The 21,511-nt window shown below is 43.2% G+C and overlaps 1 protein-coding gene across 3 annotated transcripts in view; it reads right to left on the bottom strand.

The window, feature by feature from the left end:
• The window catches only part of LOC124776286 (glutathione S-transferase 1-1-like), a 66,309-nt gene that overhangs the window by 20,852 nt on the left and 23,946 nt on the right, over positions 1-21,511 (bottom strand). For all 3 annotated transcript variants that reach the window (XM_047251192.1, XM_047251193.1, XM_047251194.1), the window contains exon 3: positions 11,851-11,992. In XM_047251192.1, coding sequence (XP_047107148.1) covers positions 11,851-11,992 — 142 coding nt within the window. The remainder of the gene's footprint in view (positions 1-11,850; positions 11,993-21,511) is intronic.

Here is a 21,511-nt window from a genome sequence, read left to right as displayed (position 1 = left end):
ATTCTTCATCATGGACTTCCGTGTGACCCTCAGCAAAAGCCCTGCACCATTTGCGGACGTGATGAATGGACATGCACTCTTCACCATAAACCTCAGTCAGTTGCTGATGGATCTCCACGGGTCATAACTTCCTTGCATGGAGAAACCGGATTACTGCTCGAACTTCGCACTTGGTGGAAGCGGCGACCAACACTTCCCTCTCTGATGGTTGCCGAGCCAACACTAAGTTATGTAGCGAATCACGGATGGGCGGGCTTAAGAATGGGGGAAGCACTGTGCATGGCACTGTTGTTGGATTTAGCCTAGCACCTTCCCTCAAGGCTGTAGCTCACTGGGAACCTTACTTTTGGTACAACCCCCATAGACTTTCTTAGGATAGTTTACATCTATCTTGAAGAGTCTTCCAATTCGGTACCTTCAGTATCTCTGGGACACTCTCCCATGGATTAAACAAACCTGTGACCATTTGTGCTGCCCTTCTCTGTATGCATTCGATAACCCCTGTTAGGCCTATCTGGTATGGGTCCCACACACTTGAGCAATATTCTAGAACTAGTCGCACGAGTGATTTGTAAGCAATGTTTGATTGTACTCCGCAGTATTCTACCACTAAACCAAAGTCTACCAGCGACATGCTTTACCCCCATCTGAGCCTATATGATCATTCCTTTCCATATACCTACAAGTCTTACACCCAGGTATTCATATGAGATGGCCAACTCCAACAGTCACTTACTGATATTATGGTCATAGAATACTACAATTTTTTTTCATTTTGTAGAGTGCATTACATTTTTGAACATTTAAAGCAATTTGCCAATCTCTGCACCATTTTTTAATCGTATCAAGGTCTGACTGAATAATTATGCAGCTTCTTTCAGATAGTACTTCATTACAGACAACTGCATCATCAGCAAAAAGCCTGATTTTACTATTAATTTTGTCTGCTAGATCATTAATATACAACATGAACAGCATGGGTTCCAATAAATTTCTCTGGGGCACACCTGAAGTTACATCTACATCTGATGATGATTCTCCATCCAAGATAACATGTTGCATCCTCCCTACAAAAAAGTCCTCAATCCAGTCACAAATTCCACTCTATACGCCATATGATCATACTTTTGACAATAAGCGTAGGGGTGGTAGTGATCAAATGCTTTTTGAAAGTCAGAAACTACAGTGTCTACACAATTGCCTTGATCCAAAGCTTTCAGTACGTCATGTGAGAAAAGCGTGAATTGTCACACAAGATCGATATTTTCAGAATTCCTGCTGGTTGGCATGGAGGAGACCATTCTGTTCAAGATACCTCATTATGTTTCAGCTTAGAATATGTTCTAAGATTCTACAACAAACCAATGTCAAGGATATTGGACGATAGTTTTGTGGGCCACTTCTACTACCCTTCATGTAGACAGATGCCTCTTTCCAAAAACTGGGCACAGTTTTTTGTTCGAGGGATGTATGACAGATTTTAGTTAGATGAGGGGCTAGCTCAGCTGCAAATTCAGTATCGAATCTGTCAGGGATTACATTGGGGCCTGGAGCCTTTTTCAGTTTTAACCAACTCAGCTGTTCTCAACACCACTGACACTAATACATATTTCATTCATCTTTACAGTGGTACAAGAATTAAACTGGAGTAATTTTCCTGATTTTTCCTTTGTAAAGGAACATTTAAGAACTTCGGTTTTTACTTTGCTACTTTCAGTTTCAGTTCTAGTCTCATTCACTAGAGACTGGGCACTATTATCACTTAATACAAACAGTCTGAAGTATGAGGGTGGTTTGAAAAGTTCTTGGAACGGAATACAAAAAAAGTACTTACGTCACTGAAACATTTTTTATTTTTCAATGTAGTCTCCTTGTAGATTAATGCACTTGGTCCAACAATGTTCCAGTGCCTTGAGCCCATCTCGAAAATGAGTTTCCTCCAGGCCTGAAAAACAGTTGTCAACTCCAGCTATCAATTCTTCGTTTGAAGTGAATCTTTGTCCACCACGAAAAATTTTCTGATTTGGGAAGGGATGGAAGTCTGACGGACCCATATCAGGTGAATAACGCAGTGTGGCAACAATTCATACCTTAGTTCATGTAATTTTGCCATGGTGTGGGCACATGTGTGCAGATGCACATCAAGAGTCATGGCACCCATCTTGCAGATAATTTTTTCATTTCGAATTCTTCCATTAAATGTGGTACACCCTTTCAGATGACATCTGTCAAGCATGAGCAATTTTTCTCACTTTCAATCAGTGATCCTCCATGACCATTTTGTGCAATTTTGCAATGATTTCTGGGGTAGACACATCTAGGCCGACCACTGCGCAGATCATCATCTAAGCTCTCCCAACCAAATTTAAATTCATTTGTCCACTTGGCAACAGTTGAATACAAAGGAGCAGTGTTTCCCAGTGTATTCTGGAAATCGGCGTGAATGTTCTTTGCTTTCATACCTTTGTTTACGAAGTACTTAATCACTGCTTGAATCTCGATTTTTTCTATCTATGCAAGTCACTACACAGGAACAACAGCAGAGCCATGTAACCGCCATAGCTCTCTCCCAACAGCACTGATGTGGCACTCGTTTACAGGCAACAGTCCAATGAATATCATGTGAACAACTCGTTGCACTAGCCTTATAAAAACTGATTAATCTGTCTGTTGCAAATACAATACTTGTGGTGATTCCGAGAACTTTTCAAACCACCCTTGAAACATTCAAAATTTTCATTAAACTAAAATGTGTTGTTATGAACCATAGTATGGTTTCAATTATTAGCAGGCATTTGACATTTAAGGTCGAAACATGTGGTGACGTCACAACAAGTAATGCTCACAGGGCTCTGCCACAATGCTGCATTTTTCATGGGAATAAAAAAATCCCTTTAAGTATATACCTCCTACAAACATCAAATAAAATATCTGATATTCATATGATGTAGGAATCTCTGTGTATCTAGAAAACTACTGAGCTCAATGCAATTCTTTTGGTAATGTCTCTTTCCAATATTGTGTATCACATTATGTTTGATATGTAAATTATTCGTGAAACAACATTTATTCTTGCAATTTTTGTCAATATTTAATAATTATGAAGTTTAAATTTTCTATTTTCTTCAGAAATCACATAAAAAACCTGAAATTTATGTATGGTATAGCCCTTCATTGTGCTTTCCCTATGCCCACCTTTGAACTACTTTTGTAGCACATTGTAAGGGATGTGAAAATAAATGTTACAGCAATCTTCTCCTGCAATGGCTCTCTGTGAACTGGCAGGCACAATGATTTGCATAATTGAAGAGGCAACACAGTGGGAGCAGTTGATGCTGGCTCCCATTGGTGTATTGCTGGAGGAAGCAGCTACTTTAAATCGGACTACAGTTACATAGGATAAATTTATGCAGTTGATACAGGAGGAGCTAAACAGTACTGGCCCATGATTCTGCTAATTTAAGTCTTGCATGTAGCAGATTTTTCTCATAAACTGTTGTTCTGTAACTAATGACATATTTAATATTATGTTAGAGAAGAATAAAATTTACATTTGGTTGTAATAACATGTCCAACATAACTTCTTAATACACAAAAAGTAATTGCAGTTAAAATAGCCACTTTGGAAAACAAACTTTTGCAATCCTTTTTAGGTTTTCTTCTTTCCATAATGTAACAGCAGCCTTATAAAAACTGGTTAATCTGTCTGTTGCCAATACAATACAGTAGAAAATGAGTCACTAGCAATGTTTCACTCAGTATGATCCAGTAACATGATCGTTTGGGGCAATGCAACTACAGTCAAAAAAGCTGTTACTCTACGTAAGTGTGCTCCAAGAATACTGCCTAAAGTTGACAACCGAACATCATGTAGAGGCTTCCTGCAGCTGCCACAGCTTTGGAGGCACAAGCCATGACAATATGTGGTGTGCCAGTCGCAGTGAACAGTGTTGAAATTACAGACAGCTATTTGTATCCAAATGGTTGTGTGCCCAAGTGACAGCACTCTGACATTCCTTTACTCACAGATACTTAGGTTACTGATAGCCACTTGATGGCAGTTCAGGTCCGGGCTTCAGAGTGACTGTCAGCCACCCTTGAGCCTACTCTTCGGACCACAACAACTGCCGCTACCACTACCCATCAGACGGTGCCGTCTCACGCCTTCACCGCGATCACAACCACTGGAAGTCTATCAGCTACTCTGGAAGACCCCATTCCACTGGACCTCCACTTGGACTGCCCACCAGCTCATGGCCTTGTGGGACGATGTTGCTACACATTCACAGCACCTCCTGGCTCCTCGCCAGCACTTGCTATGCATCATCGCTGATGGAAATTTTAGTAGTCATCATGTATGAACCTTCAGTCTCTAAAGTTGTACTGAGTTAGTTCACGGTCAATAAACAAACATTTGTTATTCATACGTGCATATTAATCACTACCTGGGTACAAAACCTGGTCAGGGATACTTCAAAGGACAACAAGGATAATGTTTTGTGTTACGGTGCTCTTCACTTGTCTGTCATACGTGTTAACAGGTGGTGATGGTGATGATGATGGTTTCATGCCACATGTGTGGTTTCTCAGTACAGTACCCGGTCAAAATTTGCTCGCTCCAGTGCCAGCTCCTGGTTTCGTCTTGACTCTCTCCCCACCACCAAACCATGCTCAATGTTGTCCTTTGTGTGTGTTTCAGTGTTTCCTGATGTGTCTTCATTCATTTTTGCTGGGGCGGTGTTTCATCCTTTTTTCAGTTGTTCAGTTCTGTTCGTGTGTTAACTCACCTTGGTGGGGCAACATAGTCATTTTAGTGTGTTGCACCACTCTGTATTCAGATCCTACTAAAATGCACTGTTTCTGTGATGTATGAAGGGGTGGCCCCTGCATATTTCATTCACCGCACTTACGAGGGCAATTCAATAAGTAATGCAACACTTTTTTTTTTCTGAAACTGGGGTTGTTTTATTCAGCATTGAAATACACCAGGTTATTCCCCAATCTGTTAGCTACACAACACTATTTTTCAACGTAATCTCCATTCAATGCTACGGCCTTACGCCACCTTGAAATGAGGGCCTGTATGCCTGCACGGTACCATTCAACTGGTCGATGTCGGAGCCAACGTCGTACTGCATCAATAACTTCTTCATCATCCGCGTAGTGCCTCCCACGGATTGCGTCCTTCATTGGGCCAAACATATGGAAATCCGACGGTGTGAGATCGGGGCTGTAGAGTCCATGAGGAAGAACTGTCCACTGAAATTTTGTGAGCTCCTCTCGGGTGCGAAGACTTGTGTGAGGTCTTGCGTTGTCATGAAGAAGGAGAAGTCCGTTCAGATTTTTGTGCCTACGAACACGCTGAAGTCGTTTCTTCAATTTCTGAAGAGTAGCACAATACACTTCAGAGTTGATCGTTTGACCACGGGGAAGGACATCGAACAGAATAACCCCTTCAGCGTCCCAGAAGACTGTAACCACGACTTTACCGGCTGAGGGTATGGCTTTAAACTTTTTCTTGGTAGGGGAGTGGGTGTGGCGCCACTCCATTGATTGCTGTTTTGTTTCAGGTTCGAAGTGATGAACCCATGTTTCATCGCCTGTAACAATCTTTGACAAGAAACTGTCACCCTCAGCCACATGACGAGCAAGCAATTCCGCACAGATGGTTCTCCTTTGCTCTTTATGGTGTTCGGTTAGACAACAAGTGACCCAGCGGGAACAAACCCTTGAATATCCCAACTGGTGAACAATTGTGACAGCACTACCAACAGAGATGTCAAATTGAGCACTGAGTTGTTTGATGGTGATCCGTCGATCATCTCGAACGAGTGTGTTCGCACGGTCCGCCATTGCAGGAGTCACAGCTGTGCACGGCCGGCCCGCACGCGGGAGATCAGACAGTCTTGCTTGACCTTGCGGTGATGATGACACACGCTTTGCCCAACGACTCACTGTGCTTTTGTCCACTGCCAGATCACCGTAGACATTCTGCAAGCACCTATGAATATCTGAGATGCCCTGGTTTTCCGCCAAAAGAAACTCGATCACTGCCCGTTGTTTGCAACGCACATCCGTTACAGACGCCATTTTAACAGCTCCGTACAGCGCTGCCACCTGTCTGAAGTCAATGAAACTATACGAGACGAAGCGAGAATGTTTGAAAATATTCCACAAGAAATTTCCGGTTTTTTCAACCAAAATTGGCCGAGAAAAAAAATGTGTTGCATTACTTATTGAACTGCCCTCGTACATGTATGTCGTGCAGGCCTCACCTTGTAGGTAATTTGGAATACAAGAGGCACCAAGGTACTGTGCAGTCATGACACCAGCATCTGCCACAATGTTCGGGAGCATCAGCATTGCCAGTAAATGACGTGAAAATCACAGTCGACAGCACTGCAGTCATGGGCACTAACTTATACCCACATGGACGTATTTGTCCTCAGGCAGGTACTTAAGTCTGCGCTCTACCCCTGGAGAAGCAGTTACATTCCAAGCTCAAGGCAACCAACGGCCACCTGGAGGCTCCACTACAGACCACACATGCTGCTGCCATCCCCACTGCTCACCGAGGTGTCAAGTCACACTTGTTGTGAGCCACATCCGATACCGCACTTTTGCCAGGTGCTCGGAGGGCCCCGCTTTACAGTATTAACTGTGACTGCTCACAGCTCACTGCCTCATGTGACTCAGTCATTACTAATAGCACTTGCTGCTTGTCTGGAGGCTGCCTACAAGCTCATCAGTTTGTGGAACTGTGCCATTATTAATCTTCCCTGCTCCTGCAGACACTGCTGTTCTCAAGATGTGTAGACATTATTCCTCAGTAAGAGGGTAGCACATTGTCAATGAGGGAAAAAGAAAAAGAGAGGTTTCATGTAGTTTTCTAGTGCTCTTCTCTCATACGGAGTACCTCACTTGCGGCAGGGTAAAAGGTTTTGTGAGATGTTTCAGAGCTCTTCTCTAGTCCACTGTACTTCATTGGCAACGAGCCTATTTTGCTCATGTGTTAGAAGTGTGTTTTCATGTCTTCTTGTCTCTTCTCGTCAGCCATATGCTTCATTGACAATGAGGTAAAAGATTTCATGTGTCTGTATTCTTCACATGTGGTTTAGTACTACTTGCTGTGTATTAGTTTTGTTTTGCTATAGTATGTAGGCAGTGGTGTCGCATTCAATGATTTTTATAACTAAGACAGGTTTCTCATCTATGCATGCTCGTGAACCAAGTTTCTTAGTAATTGCCTTTTCAGCAGAGTTCAGGTAGTTTGTTCATATGTTTTATGAGTGTAACTGTCAGAGCTGTCTTTATCTTAAGTCACTCAGTTACATGAGCAACAAATTCATAGGCAGGACGTAACTAATAGTTCACTCAGCACTCAGGCTTTTGCTTCTATAGCTGTGTCTCAGCATGCTGTTCCTGCACTTGCACCGCATTTTCATGTGGACTTCGGCCTGTACTGTCAACAGTTGGAGTTACACTTCATAACCTACATAACACAAGACACACAACATAGTGCTCATTTTACTGCCAAAGTGGGTGCAGAAATTTTCTGTGCACAATGTATTTTTCCCAGACTCTTGTCTGGATAAGATAAGAGTTTGGGTTGTTAGTTGAACAATTATATGTGAATTTTTGTTGTGAAATTTGCCTTTGGCCTAGCAGTGCTTGTGATACGGTCTTGGTTAATGATGGGCTCTTACCCACAATGTTTGAGTGAGCCTGTTGATGTACAATGTCTGGATAGGACGACCAGAAATTTAGTTTTGTGTGTGGCAAGCTGGACCACCTTCAGTCAGATCGTGTGCACTATTGTTTTACTGGGTGGCCCTCGGTTCTGCAGTGACAGTCCCACCACCCTCAGCCCAGCCCTCGCCAGTAATGCCACTGGATGCTGACTTGCTGACTCTCTCGTCACTGGCGTCAGTCTTGTCAGTACCAGCCCTCTCAGAGCCAGCCCTTACATCAGCATCAGCATTGTTATGGCCAGTCCTCTTCTCTTCGTCACTCCTACTGGTGCCACCCCTCTGAAGGCCAGACCACCTGTTGTTGCCCTGCCAGTTGGCGATGACATCAGCCCTATGTCTGCACATTACCAGCTCTGTGTGTGTGTTGCATTGGGCTCACTTTCTTGTGTTGCTTAGTAGTTTAGTTCAGCGTATTCATGTATCTGGTGCTGAGTTTTTTTATGCAACGTTTGTGTGCTTTTTCTAGTCTTGTGTATCAGATGTCATGGGTCCGACACCACATGCTCAGCAGTCTTGTTCACTGTATCTTGCATTCTTGTTTAAATATTCATGTCATGCCTGGGGTTCTGTCTGTGCATGATGTTCTGGTTATGTTCAATGCTTGTGGAATGCAATGTTTTGTTAAAATCTTTAGTTACGTGTTGATCATTTCCAACACACATTTACACAATGGCTGATGTACTGTTGTTTTGTTGCAGCTGCTCGGACAGTCAGTGCTGGCAGCAGTGGAGTGCCTCCTCCCCTGTATGCAGCACTTCTCTGAGATGGTTGCATAATCTTTTAAGGGGGGAGGGATGTTGTGCATGCAGGACTGGCCCCTGCATATTTTAGCCAAAACATTTAAGTGTATGTTTTGCACATTAGGTATGGCCCCTGCCTCATCTAGTTGCTAATTTGTATGAAAAAAAAAGCACGGCACTATGTAAAGTCAAGCCACTACAGTGCCCAGGGGTACAGTGCCTTGAGACTACATGGCGTGCAAATTACAACACACAGTGCTGCAGCTGCGGGCACTAACTCATGACTGCATGGTCATGTGTAAATATAATACTGTGTGTGTATGCTTCCGCAGATGTGTACTTAGTTCAGAGATCTGCCCAGGGAGACACAGTTACTCCTGAGCTCTGAGCAACCAACAGCCGCTTTGAGTTTCTGCTATTGTCCACGACTGCCACTGCCACTCTTAATGTCCACAAAGGTGCCGAATTGTCCTCAATGTGAGCCACATCCAATGCTGTGCTTCTGCCAGCTGCTCTGAGGGCACTGTATGGTCATATTTGTTGTCACTTTTTGTGAGCTCATCTCCTTGGGGGACCATGTCATTACCAATAGGTTACCTATGAGTACGTATCCCTGTAGGACAGTGTTGTCGCAGCACGTACTGTTCATCGGGAGGCTGCCTACAAGCTCATCGCCTTGTCAGGCTGTGTCATTATTAATCTTCCCTGTTTCTCAAGACATTGCTGTTCCCATGTGCAGACATTACTCTCAGGAGGTGTATCTGGTTTGGTTCTTGTAATAAACAGCTGTCATTGTAACATGTGTGTCTCACTTCACCAAGTCTCACTCCTCGGTAAGAGAATACTACTCTTCTAACCATGCACTCGACCAGGACTTTTCATGTACCAGACATGGACTTTTCAACTGTTGGAGTCAGTGTTACTGTACAACTGTCTTGATTCTGGTAGGTGTCCATTTGCAACTTGTCTTCACACTTCTCAGCAGATGTAAGCTCTTGGTAATGTTCTCTCTTCTGCATAGTTCGGGTGATCTGGTGATGAGTTCTTCCAATGTACGTTCTCTTACTTTGTGTTGTTGGTCTGTGAATACCTTATGTTTCTGTGTTCATTCAGGTTCTAGTTCACTTGTATTGTATTCTCAATTGCCAGAACTATCACTTCTTCCAGCCCTCCAAGTCTTCAAGTCAGGGATCAGGCAATCCATCAGTGTCTCCAATACTTTCATTCAGGGATTGTACAATTCAAGGCCTGCTGCAGGGCATCATTCATCTCACACAGCAGGTTCACAAGGATCTTTTTTTCCTACAGTATTTGGACAGGACATCAAGGAGTTTTCTGTATGGCAAGCTGGGCCCCCAGCCATCCAGCTTGTTTAAAATGTTGTCATGCCAAGCTGCACTCCATTCTTGTTCACAGACTTCTCCACCAGACATTCCTCTGGCACTGGTCCAGTCCTTGCACACGATGCCATCGGACTCTGACCCACTCGTCATTGACCTTCAGGCAGCCAGCCCACACTGTCTGCTCTCTCACTGGCCCTGTCGCATCCAGCCCTTTAATCATTGCTTGCTGTATCTCAGACAGCCCTCACAACACCTTTCCCAGTCATCGTCACCACTTGCACCACTGTCGTATCTGTCTTGTGGCCTCCTCTGCAATCGTCTCCACCCCTTGTTGTGGCCAGCCCTCTCGATGTCACTCCTGACAGTCACCACTACCAGTGCAGCTGCCGCCTCCTCTGCAGCTGTTCCAGCATGCAGCCAGCCACCCCTGCTATTGTGCCTTGAACACTTTGCTGCCGGCCCTGCCTACCTTGCCTTCCTCACCACCTACAGTGGCCAGTTGCTGTCCCTTATGCAGAATCTTGTGCTTCTTTCATTGGAATCAATTTTTTTGTGTTCACTGACTGACTATCCAGTTGTTTTGTTCCAGTCTGCTCTTGAGGATGCTCTGTGCCTCATATTTGGCCCCCACACTTGCAGATACACTTTGTGGGCCGGATATGGCCACTGCCTAAGTGCGGAATGTTGTTTGTCAAGAGAAAAATCACAGAGCTGTTTACTGCCAAGCCTCCTTCAGCAACCAAAGCATCTGGAGTGCAGGCCACATGATACGTCGCATGCAGATCATAGTAAACAGTGCTGCAATCGCAGGCACATATCAATGTGAACGAGGTCATGTATCCACATGACACCACACCAGATTCCTCTGCTCATGGGTGCTTAGATCACACAAGGACATTTCAGTTGTAATCAAGTGTGGACCTTTGTCCTCTAAAGCTCTACTTAGTTTGTGGTCAATAAGCAACCACCTGTTATTCCACTGTGCATATCTGTCACTACCTTGTTACACACCTTGGGCAACGATACTTCACGAACAACAGTAAAACATGGCATTTTCGACAAACACAAATAATCGCGATTAGTGACAGAAAAACTTCTATCATCAACTGAGTATTAATACCTGACCTTGGCATTTAACCACTGATTTACTGTGTCACATTATTGGTAGCAAAACTAACCCAAAAAAAATAAATGACCAACAATGAAGAAACAAAATACTGAAATGCTAACAATGAAATGAACTATTGCAGAAATAATTTTTGGACGGGTAGTAAAATAGAACATTGGTGCTCTTCACCTCTCCCTCCCTAACAGTGGAATTTTTTAAATGTAGCTACTATTTTACAATTTTTATTGCCTTTTAACACTGCGTATTGAAGAAATGTAGTTTTACCCTTGCATAAATGTTGTCCTTGATCCAGTTGGTTTTATTTATATTCCTTGTAACTAGCTTAACTGAGCACTGGGCAGGTTACATGAAAACAGTAGAATAAATTGGGCGGAAAACTATTATCAGTAAGAAACTTGTAAAATTCCTTAATTGTATCTCACAGTTTTAGGTCATACAAATACTATAATGACTGGTTTCGACTCCTTAGTAAGTCAGAGGTTTTGAATCTGTTACACACTAACTTAGAAACTGAACAGACTAAGAGAGGCCTTTCTTGGATTCTTTTAGTTACCGTGTTACTATGTAACAGATTCAAAGCATTTGATGCTAACTTACCATGAAGAAGAACCAGTCTACTATTGCATGGTATGTTGCTGAGAAATACAATAAAATGATTTTGTTAAAGAATGGTCACTATGTTCCACTTAATCAGTATGCCTAGCCTGTATATAATATTTGTTATGCAAGCTTGTGGCTAAATGCTGACCTACCTTTCTTTAAATGTGTGGACTTTGCATTTCTTTTATAATATCCTAATCAAACTTCACAGATATCCGCACACCCTCTCTACGTTTAATCAATGAAAAACAACTATCTAGCTCTTATCCTATAAATCTGTTACTTACATAATAATCAGCAAAGGCACCATAAAGTGTTGAAAGATCGAAGAAAAGCCTCTGATTCACAAGAGCTCTCTTCTTAGTATCCTTGGGATACAGAGAATCATCTTTGGCATACTGGTCCACTAAGTAAGCAGCTATAGCACGGCTATTTAAAATGATAATTCATCAGAAACATTTCTTTCATATAAAAATCAATGCAACTTAGAAGAGAAAATTACTTTAAGGAAACAGGGATTTCAAAGAAATTTACTACCTCAAACTTATTTTTGTGAATGTCATTAGTTTCTTATACATGCACACTATACAAAAAATTCCTGTACACCTTGACTGTGTCACGAGTATTAATTCTACAGCATAATATACTAAATAAATCTGATGCCATTCTTTGGAAAGTGAGTATATTGTCTGCACAGCCTTCAAGAGCTGCATGACATTCCCATATACGAGGTCTGTTCAAAAAATTTTAGAACTTTGTCCACAATTTTTTTTATGCTTATCTTTTACTCATTGTGCATAGTCTCCTTAAAAATACTCTGCTCCGCAATTGAAACACTGCTTCCAAAGCTGTTTCCACTTCTGGAAGCAGTCTTGGTGCGTCTCTTGCTGGACTGCACTAAGTTCCATCCTCGAATTTTCTTTTACCTCAGCTATAGTTGCAAATTGTGGTGTACGTACTGTAATACCTTCAGTACACACACCATCAGATTATTTGACTTGTCACTCTAACGAAGTAGGCGAGTGTCAGCAATATGTCTCGTGGTCTTAACATGGCGTGTTTATCTTCTGCTGTTAGGTCAGACGATAGAAATGCCACTTGCACGCTTAGAGTAGCAGATTGACGGTGACCAACTTTAAACAGAACTTGATCAAATTTCACACACACTTATTAAAATAATAACAAGCATAAAAATTACTTAACTTGGTTCTCTGGATGCTATTTACAATTGACAATCTGAAGTTCCCTTGGTATTGGTAAGTTAATCTTATTCTCACATATAGACTTGAAAAATGTGTCTATACATTTATCTTCATGGCTATGTATAGGAATATGGTAATCTCATTAGGCGTAGACTGAATCTTGATTATAGACTGGTACAGACAAATGTTGAACTCATACAGACTGGTGCAGACAAATGCAGACTGGTACAGACTGGTGCACACAAATGCAGACTGGTCATCGGAGGTCTGTACACTCGTTATAATACCTCGCGCGTTCATGTATCACTGCGCGAGTGTGCACCGTGAGGAGAAAAGGTTCTACATTAGCAGAAATCTCAAGCAGAAATCTCATTGGCTGCGTTACATATTAATACGCGGGTCAGCGGAAGCAGAATTTGATCCGTCTCTATGGCAGCGCCATCTCATAGTGCGGAGACGGACGAGCGCTGCACCTGGGCTGTTATGCTTGGCGGGGTGCGCTCTAGTGGGAAAGTTGTGTACGCGCTGACTACGTGGAACTATGTACACAACATAAATCTTCGTCCTTTCAATGGGGTTCTCAACTTTACAAAAAAACACCTCCGCAGGGGTCATATCTGGAGAGTACAGATGATGAGGCAGCACAGAGAGATCATTTTTTGTGCAATAATACTAACAGGGTTGAATGTGCAGGTGCGTTATCACTATGCAAGTCATGAATTATCTCGCAACATTTCAGACTGTTTCCTTCTCATATTTCCTCACAGATGATGCAACATGTCCCGATATTACCATAGATTAACAGTTTGTCCCTGTGAGATGCATTCATGATGAAATAACCCTTCAAAGTCAAAGAAAATCATCAGCATGACTTTGACCCGATCTGACAAGCTTCCTTTAGTATCACAGAATCTTTCCTGAACCATTGTGAAGGTCGAACCTTGGTCTCAACGTCATAACTGTAGACCCCCCCATCTCATCACCAGTTAAGATTCTCTTAAGGAACATGTCGTTCTCAGTTGCGTGATCCAAAAGCTCCTCACAGATCGCGAGGAGAAGGTCTTTCTGGTCTTGATTCATGAACCGCGGGACAAACTTGGTGGCAACATGATGCACTCCAAGATGCTGTGTCAGGATTCCATGAAATGATCTAACTGGAATGTTACATTCTTCTACAATCTCTCTGACAGTCAGTCTCCAACTGGCATGCACAATTTCATTAACATTCCTGACATCGTCAGTAAATAAATGGCATCTTAAACGAGGATCATCTAACTTCTGTCTCATCATTTTTAAATCATATGAACCATTCATAACACTGAGTATTGCTTAAGCACTTGTCACCATAGAAATCCTGCATCATTTGGTGTGTCTCTATAAAGGTTTTCTTGAGATACATGCAAAATTTAATGCAGGTGCATAGCTCCTCTAACCACGCCATCTCGAAATTTGCAAACTGTGTGAATGTTCTCCTCAATACAGCACTGGATAATAACTAACAGACATACAACAATGAAACTTCTGGCAGTCACATTAAACACAGGGACACCAACCATATTTCACTCCAACACACAACTGACATGAAATTACGAATGTTCTGAAATTTTTTGGACAGACCTTTTACACACAACAATGCATCATACTAACATAAATTTGGGAAAAAATCTCTCTCTCTGTTTCTCTTACACCCAAGTTTTTTGAAAATTTGCGATAAAACATTGGTTTAAAGTTGATTAATACCGTACTTTCATCTGCAACTCAGAAATGAAATGGGTAAATTCTCCAAGCTATACCAATTTTCCAAAGAATTATTCTCTAAGCATCTGTATATTGCTGTTGTCGCCGTGGGAGTTAACACAATGTCTTTTATGCGTAAAAATATGAGCTGCTACTGTATGCACTCTAGTGCTTCACATGTTTTGTCTTTGTGCCGAGCCTGATGCTCTTTAAGGGCCACTGAAATAGGGGGCTGGGCAATAACAAGTGTTATCAAGACTCAAAATTCAAAGCTGCCATAGTGTTTGTAGTCCTTTTGCATTATTAAACATCATACCCCAGTTATTTATTCATCTCAGTCATCCACTAATAGACGTAAATTAAGTAAAGTTTGTTTATAGTGAAATTTCATAACAAACTGTTTAATTACAGCACACAAATTGTAAACTAAAATCTACTACAGATCCATCTTTATATTTCTTTCATTAAATGATAAAAAATTTTGTCTGTCTTCCGAGATCAAAACTGTAAACTCATCCTTCCCTTGTGAGACAAACTAGTGCAAAATTCTGCATACACCAATCCAACCAACATCTAATGCAGTCGTTTCACAAGCACTAGTATGACAACTAACCAGATAGTACCTGTGTGATGCCCACCACAAAATTGTGGATAACTACAAGCTCTACTACCGTGCTGAACAATTTGTATGCAAAAACAAAGACTTCAACAACTTCTTCATTATCTCCGTCATTTGTATTCTCTCTGGGAGGGAAAGGCAACCCAAAAATAAGCTCCTTTCTTGTAATTCATTTCTCTATTCCTCCAATTGTCCCCCATCTTGGTTTTCCCCACAACCTCGCTTTCCTTCACTTGAAATTTTGCATCCTACTCACTTGAAATTTTGCATCCTACTATATATATATATATATATATATATATATATATATATATATATATATATATATCTATCTAAAAAGAAAGATGATGAAACTTACCAAACAAAAGCGCTGGCAGGTCGATAGACACACAAACAAACACAAACATACACACAAAATTCTAGCTTTCGCAACCAATGGTTGCCTCGTCAGGAAAGAGGGAAGGAGAAGGAAAGACAAAAGGATATGGGTTTTAAGGGAGAGGGTAAGGAGTCATTCCAATCCCGGGAGCGGAAAGACTTACCTTAGGAGGAAAAAAGGACAGGTATACACTCGCACACACACACATATCCATCCACACATACACAGACACAAGCAGACATTTGTAAAGGCAAAGAGTTTGGGCAGAGATGTCAGTCGGGGCGGATGTACAGAGGCAAAGATGAAGTTGAAAGACAGGTGGGGTATGAGCGGCGGCAAATTGAAATTAGAAATTAGCGGAGATTGAGGCCTGGCGGATAGCGAGAAGAAAGGATATGCTGAAGGGCAAGTTCCCATCTCCGGAGTTCTGACAGGTTGGTGTTAGTGGGAAGTATCCAGATAACCCGGACGGTGTAACACTGTGCCAAGATGTGCTGGCCGTGCACCAAGGCATGTTTAGCCACAGGGTGATCCTCATTACCAACAAACACTGTCTGCCTGTGTCCATTCATGCGAATGGACAGTTTGTTGCTGGTCATTCCCACATAGAACGCTTCACAGTGTAGGCAGGTCAGTTGGTAAATCACGTGGGTGCTTTCACACGTGGCTCTGCCTTTGATCGTGTACACCTTCCGGGTTACAGGACTGGAATAGGTGGTGGTGGGAGGGTGCATGGGACAGGTTTTACACCGGGGGCGGTTACAGGGGTAGGAGCCAGAGGGTAGGGAAGGTGGTTTGGGGATTTCATAGGGATGAACTAAGAGGTTGCGAAGGTTAGGTGGACGGCGGAAAGACACTCTTGGTGGAGTGGGGAGGATTTCATGAAGGATGGATCTCATTTCAGGGCAGGATTTGAGGAAGTCGTATCCCTGCTGGAGAGCCACATTCAGAATCTGATCCAGTCCCGGAAAGTATCCTGTCACAAGTGGGGCACTTTTGGGGTTCTTCTGTGGAAGGTTCCGGGTTTGAGGAGATGAGGATGTGGCTCTGGTTATTTGCTTCTGTACCAGGTCGGGAGGGTAGTTACGGGATGCAAAAGCTGTTTTTAGGTTGTTGGTGTAATGGTTCAAGGATTCCGGACTGGAGCAGATTCGTTTGCCACGAAGACCTAGGCTGTAGGGAAGGGACCGTTTGATGTGGAATGGGTGGCAGCTGTCATAATGGAGGTACTGTTGCTTGTTGGTGGGTTTAATGTGGACGGACGTGTGAAGCTGGCCATTGGACAGGTGGAGGTCAACGTCAAGGAAAGTGGCATGGGATTTGGAGTAGGACCAGGTGAATCTGATGGAACCAAAGGAGTTGAGGTTGGAGAGGAAATTCTGGAGTTCTTCTTCACTGTGAGTCCAGATCACGAAAATGTCATCAATAAATCTGTACCAAACTTCGGGTTGGCAGGCCTGGGTAACCAGGAAGGCTTCCTCTAAGCGACCCATGAATAGGTTGGCATACGAGGGGGCCATCCTGGTACCCATGGCTGTTCCCTTTAATTGTTGGTATGTCTGGCCTTCAAAAGTGAAGAAGTTGTGGGTCAGGATGAAGCTGGCTAAGGTAATGAGGAAAGAGGTTTTAGGTAGGGCGGCAGGTGATCGGCGTGAAAGGAAGTGCTCCATCGCAGCGAGGCCCTGGACATGCGGAATATTTGTGTATAAGGAAGTGGCATCAATGGTTACAAGGATGGTTTCCGGGGGTAACAGACTGGGTAGGGATTCCAGGCGTTTGAGAAAGTGGTTGGTGTCTTTGATGAAGGATGGGAGACTGCATGTAATGGGTTGAAGGTGTTGATCTACGTAGGCAGAGATGCGTTCGGTGGGGGCTTGGTAACCAGCTACAATGGGACGGCCGGGATGATTGGGTTTGTGAATTTTGGGAAGAAGGTAGAAGGTAGGGGTGCGGGGTGTTGGTGGGGTCAGGAGGTTGATGGAGTCGGGTGAAAGGTTTTGTAGGGGGCCTAAGGTTCTGAGGATTCCTTGAAGCTCCGCCTGGACATCAGGAATGGGATTGCCTTGGCAAACTTTGTAAGTAGTGTTGTCTGAAAGCTGACGCAGTCCCTCAGCCACATACTCCCGACGATCAAGTACCACAGTTGTGGAACCCTTGTCCGCCGGAAGAATGACGATGGATCGGTCAGCCTTCAGATCACGGATAGCCTGGGCTTCAGCAGTGGTGATGTTGGGAGTAGGATTAAGGTTTTTTAAGAAGGATTGAGAGGCAAGGCTGGAAGTCAGAAATTCCTGGAAGGTTAGGAGAGGGTGATTTTGAGGAAGAGGAGGTGGGTCCCGCTGTGACGGAGGACGGAACTGTTCCAGGCATGGTTCAATTTGGATAGTGTCTTGGGGAGTTGGATCATTAGGAGTGGGATTAGGATCATTTTTCTTCGTGGCAAAGTGATATTTCCAGCAGAGAGTACGGGTGTAGGACAGTAAATCTTTGACGAGGGCTGTTTGGTTAAATCTGGGAGTGGGGCTGAAGGTGAGGCCTTTGGATAGGACAGAGGTTTCGGATTGGGAGAGAGGTTTGGAGGAAAGGTTAACTACTGAATTGGGGTGTTGTGGTTCCAGATTGCGTTGATTGGAATTTTGAGGTTTTGGAGGGAGTGGAGCTGGAAGTGGGAGATTGAGTAGATGGGAGAGACTGGGTTTGTGTGCAATGAGAGGAGGTTGAGGTTTGCTGGAAAGGTTGTGAAGGGTGAGTGAGTTGCCTTTCCGGAGGTGGGAAACCAGGAGATTGGATAGTTTTTTAAGGTGGAGGGTGGCATGCTGCTCTAATTTGCGGTTGGCCTGTAGGAGGATGCTCTGAACAACAGGTGTGGATGTGGGAGAGGAAAGATTGAGGATTTTTATAAAGGATAGGAGTTGATGGGCGTGTTGATTGGCTGAGTGGATGTGTAGGTGAAGGATTAGGTGGGTGAGGGCAATGGATTGTTTGGTTTGGAACTGGTATAGGGACTGATGGAAAGAAGGGTTGCAGCCAGAGATGGGAACTTTAAGTGTGAGGCCTTTGGGGGTGATGCCAAATGTCCGACAAGCCTGAGAAAATAAAATATGGGAGTGTAATCTGGCTAGGGCGAAGGCATGTTTGCGGAGGGAATGTACATAAAACTTAATGGGGTCGTTGTGAAGGTGTTGTGAGGGTGACATGGTACTAGAAGGTGGAAAGTGGAACACGAGGCTGAAATGAAAATGAAAATAAATATGAAAAAATATATGGGGAGAGATAAAGGTAAAATTAGAAAGCAAATGGAGATCTGGTGTGAAAAAAGGCGAAAAAGGGTTGGTTAGGGCTGGGCTATGTTGATCCTGTGGTGAACTTGCGTAGGTAGATAATGATGTGCATAAAGGTTAGGTGGTTGTGTTGCCGCCAAAACACGTTAAAGGGTGGAGAAATTCGGGAAAATTTCGAAAAAACTACGTGAGGATGTATTAAAAGGAGTGGTTTGGTGGTGGCAGATTATGGAAATGAAGCTAACAATTGTTTGATGAAGAAATAATGACGTTAAAACCTGTGGGAAGCGGCTAAAAATGATCGGTGATGTGAGAAAAACGGAAATGGAAATAAAGCAAAAGTTATTAAAACTGCCGAAAGGGTTGTTTAATAGCTAAAAGGAACTGTTTGTGGGCTGGAAACGGTGGATTTTATAGCAGCAAAACGGAAAAAAAAAAAAAAAATTTTGGTTATGGTTTCGAAGTGATTTACGTATTATTACGTATTATTGAGTGTATATCGACGGGATAAAATTGTATACTGGATTACGGTAAAAAAGGAGAAGGTGAATAGAAAGTGAAACTGCTGGCAAAAACAGAAGGAGGAAATAAGACGACAGAAAAGACTTCGAAATGTAACAGTGACAATAACAATAACGATAACAATAACAAACGTGATTGTTGGCTTCAAATTAATGATATGAATATAATAGAGGGAAACATTCCACGTGGGAAAAATATATCTAAAAAGAAAGATGATGAAACTTACCAAACAAAAGCGCTGGCAGGTCGATAGACACACAAACAAACACAAACATACACACAAAATTCTAGCTTTCGCAACCAATGGTTGCCTCGTCAGGAAAGAGGGAAGGAGAAGGAAAGACAAAAGGATATGGGTTTTAAGGGAGAGGGTAAGGAGTCATTCCAATCCCGGGAGCGGAAAGACTTACCTTAGGAGGAAAAAAGGACAGGTATACACTCGCACACACACACATATCCATCCACACATACACAGACACAAGCAGACATTTGTAAAGGCAAAGAGTTTGGGCAGAGATGTCAGTCGGGGCGGATGTACAGAGGCAAAGATGAAGTTGAAAGACAGGTGGGGTATGAGCGGCGGCAAATTGAAATTAGAAATTAGCGGAGATTGAGGCCTGGCGGATAGCGAGAAGAAAGGATATGCTGAAGGGCAAGTTCCCATCTCCGGAGTTCTGACAGGTTGGTGTTAGTGGGAAGTATCCAGATAACCCGGACGGTGTAACACTGTGCCAAGATGTGCTGGCCGTGCACCAAGGCATGTTTAGCCACAGGGTGATCCTCATTACCAACAAACACTGTCTGCCTGTGTCCATTCATGCGAATGGACAGTTTGTTGCTGGTCATTCCCACATAGAACGCTTCACAGTGTAGGCAGGTCAGTTGGTAAATCACGTGGGTGCTTTCACACGTGGCTCTGCCTTTGATCGTGTACACCTTCCGGGTTACAGGACTGGAATAGGTGGTGGTGGGAGGGTGCATGGGACAGGTTTTACACCGGGGGCGGTTACAGGGGTAGGAGCCAGAGGGTAGGGAAGGTGGTTTGGGGATTTCATAGGGATGAACTAAGAGGTTGCGAAGGTTAGGTGGACGGCGGAAAGACACTCTTGGTGGAGTGGGGAGGATTTCATGAAGGATGGATCTCATTTCAGGGCAGGATTTGAGGAAGTCGTATCCCTGCTGGAGAGCCACATTCAGAATCTGATCCAGTCCCGGAAAGTATCCTGTCACAAGTGGGGCACTTTTGGGGTTCTTCTGTGGAAGGTTCCGGGTTTGAGGAGATGAGGATGTGGCTCTGGTTATTTGCTTCTGTACCAGGTCGGGAGGGTAGTTACGGGATGCAAAAGCTGTTTTTAGGTTGTTGGTGTAATGGTTCAAGGATTCCGGACTGGAGCAGATTCGTTTGCCACGAAGACCTAGGCTGTAGGGAAGGGACCGTTTGATGTGGAATGGGTGGCAGCTGTCATAATGGAGGTACTGTTGCTTGTTGGTGGGTTTAATGTGGACGGACGTGTGAAGCTGGCCATTGGACAGGTGGAGGTCAACGTCAAGGAAAGTGGCATGGGATTTGGAGTAGGACCAGGTGAATCTGATGGAACCAAAGGAGTTGAGGTTGGAGAGGAAATTCTGGAGTTCTTCTTCACTGTGAGTCCAGATCACGAAAATGTCATCAATAAATCTGTACCAAACTTCGGGTTGGCAGGCCTGGGTAACCAGGAAGGCTTCCTCTAAGCGACCCATGAATAGGTTGGCATACGAGGGAACAGCCATGGGTACCACGTGGAATGTTTCCCTCTATTATATTTATATATATATATATATATATATATATATATATATATATATATATATATGGAAACATTCCACGCGGGAAAAATTGTGTGTGTATTTGTTTGTGTTTCTATCAACCTGCCAGCGCTTTCGTATGGTAAGTCACATCATCTTAGGTTTTTTTTTTAATATATATACACGTGGGAAAAATATATCTAAAAACAAAGATGATTAGACTTACCAAACAAAAGCGCTGGCAGCTCGATAGACACACAAACAAACAAACATACACACAAAATTCAAGCTTTCGCAACAAATGGTTGCTTCATCAGGAAAGAGGGAAGGAGAGGGAAAGACGAAAGGATGTGGGTTTTAAGGGAGAGGGTAACGAGTCATTCCAATTCCGGGAGAGGAAAGACTTACCTTAGGGGGAAAAAA

The sequence above is a fragment of the Schistocerca piceifrons genome, chromosome 2, assembly GCF_021461385.2.
Source record: "Schistocerca piceifrons isolate TAMUIC-IGC-003096 chromosome 2, iqSchPice1.1, whole genome shotgun sequence".
NCBI lineage: Eukaryota > Metazoa > Arthropoda > Insecta > Orthoptera > Acrididae > Schistocerca > Schistocerca piceifrons.
The sequence above is the reverse complement of the archived record's forward strand: the minus strand, read 5'-3'. Positions and strand labels throughout refer to the sequence as shown.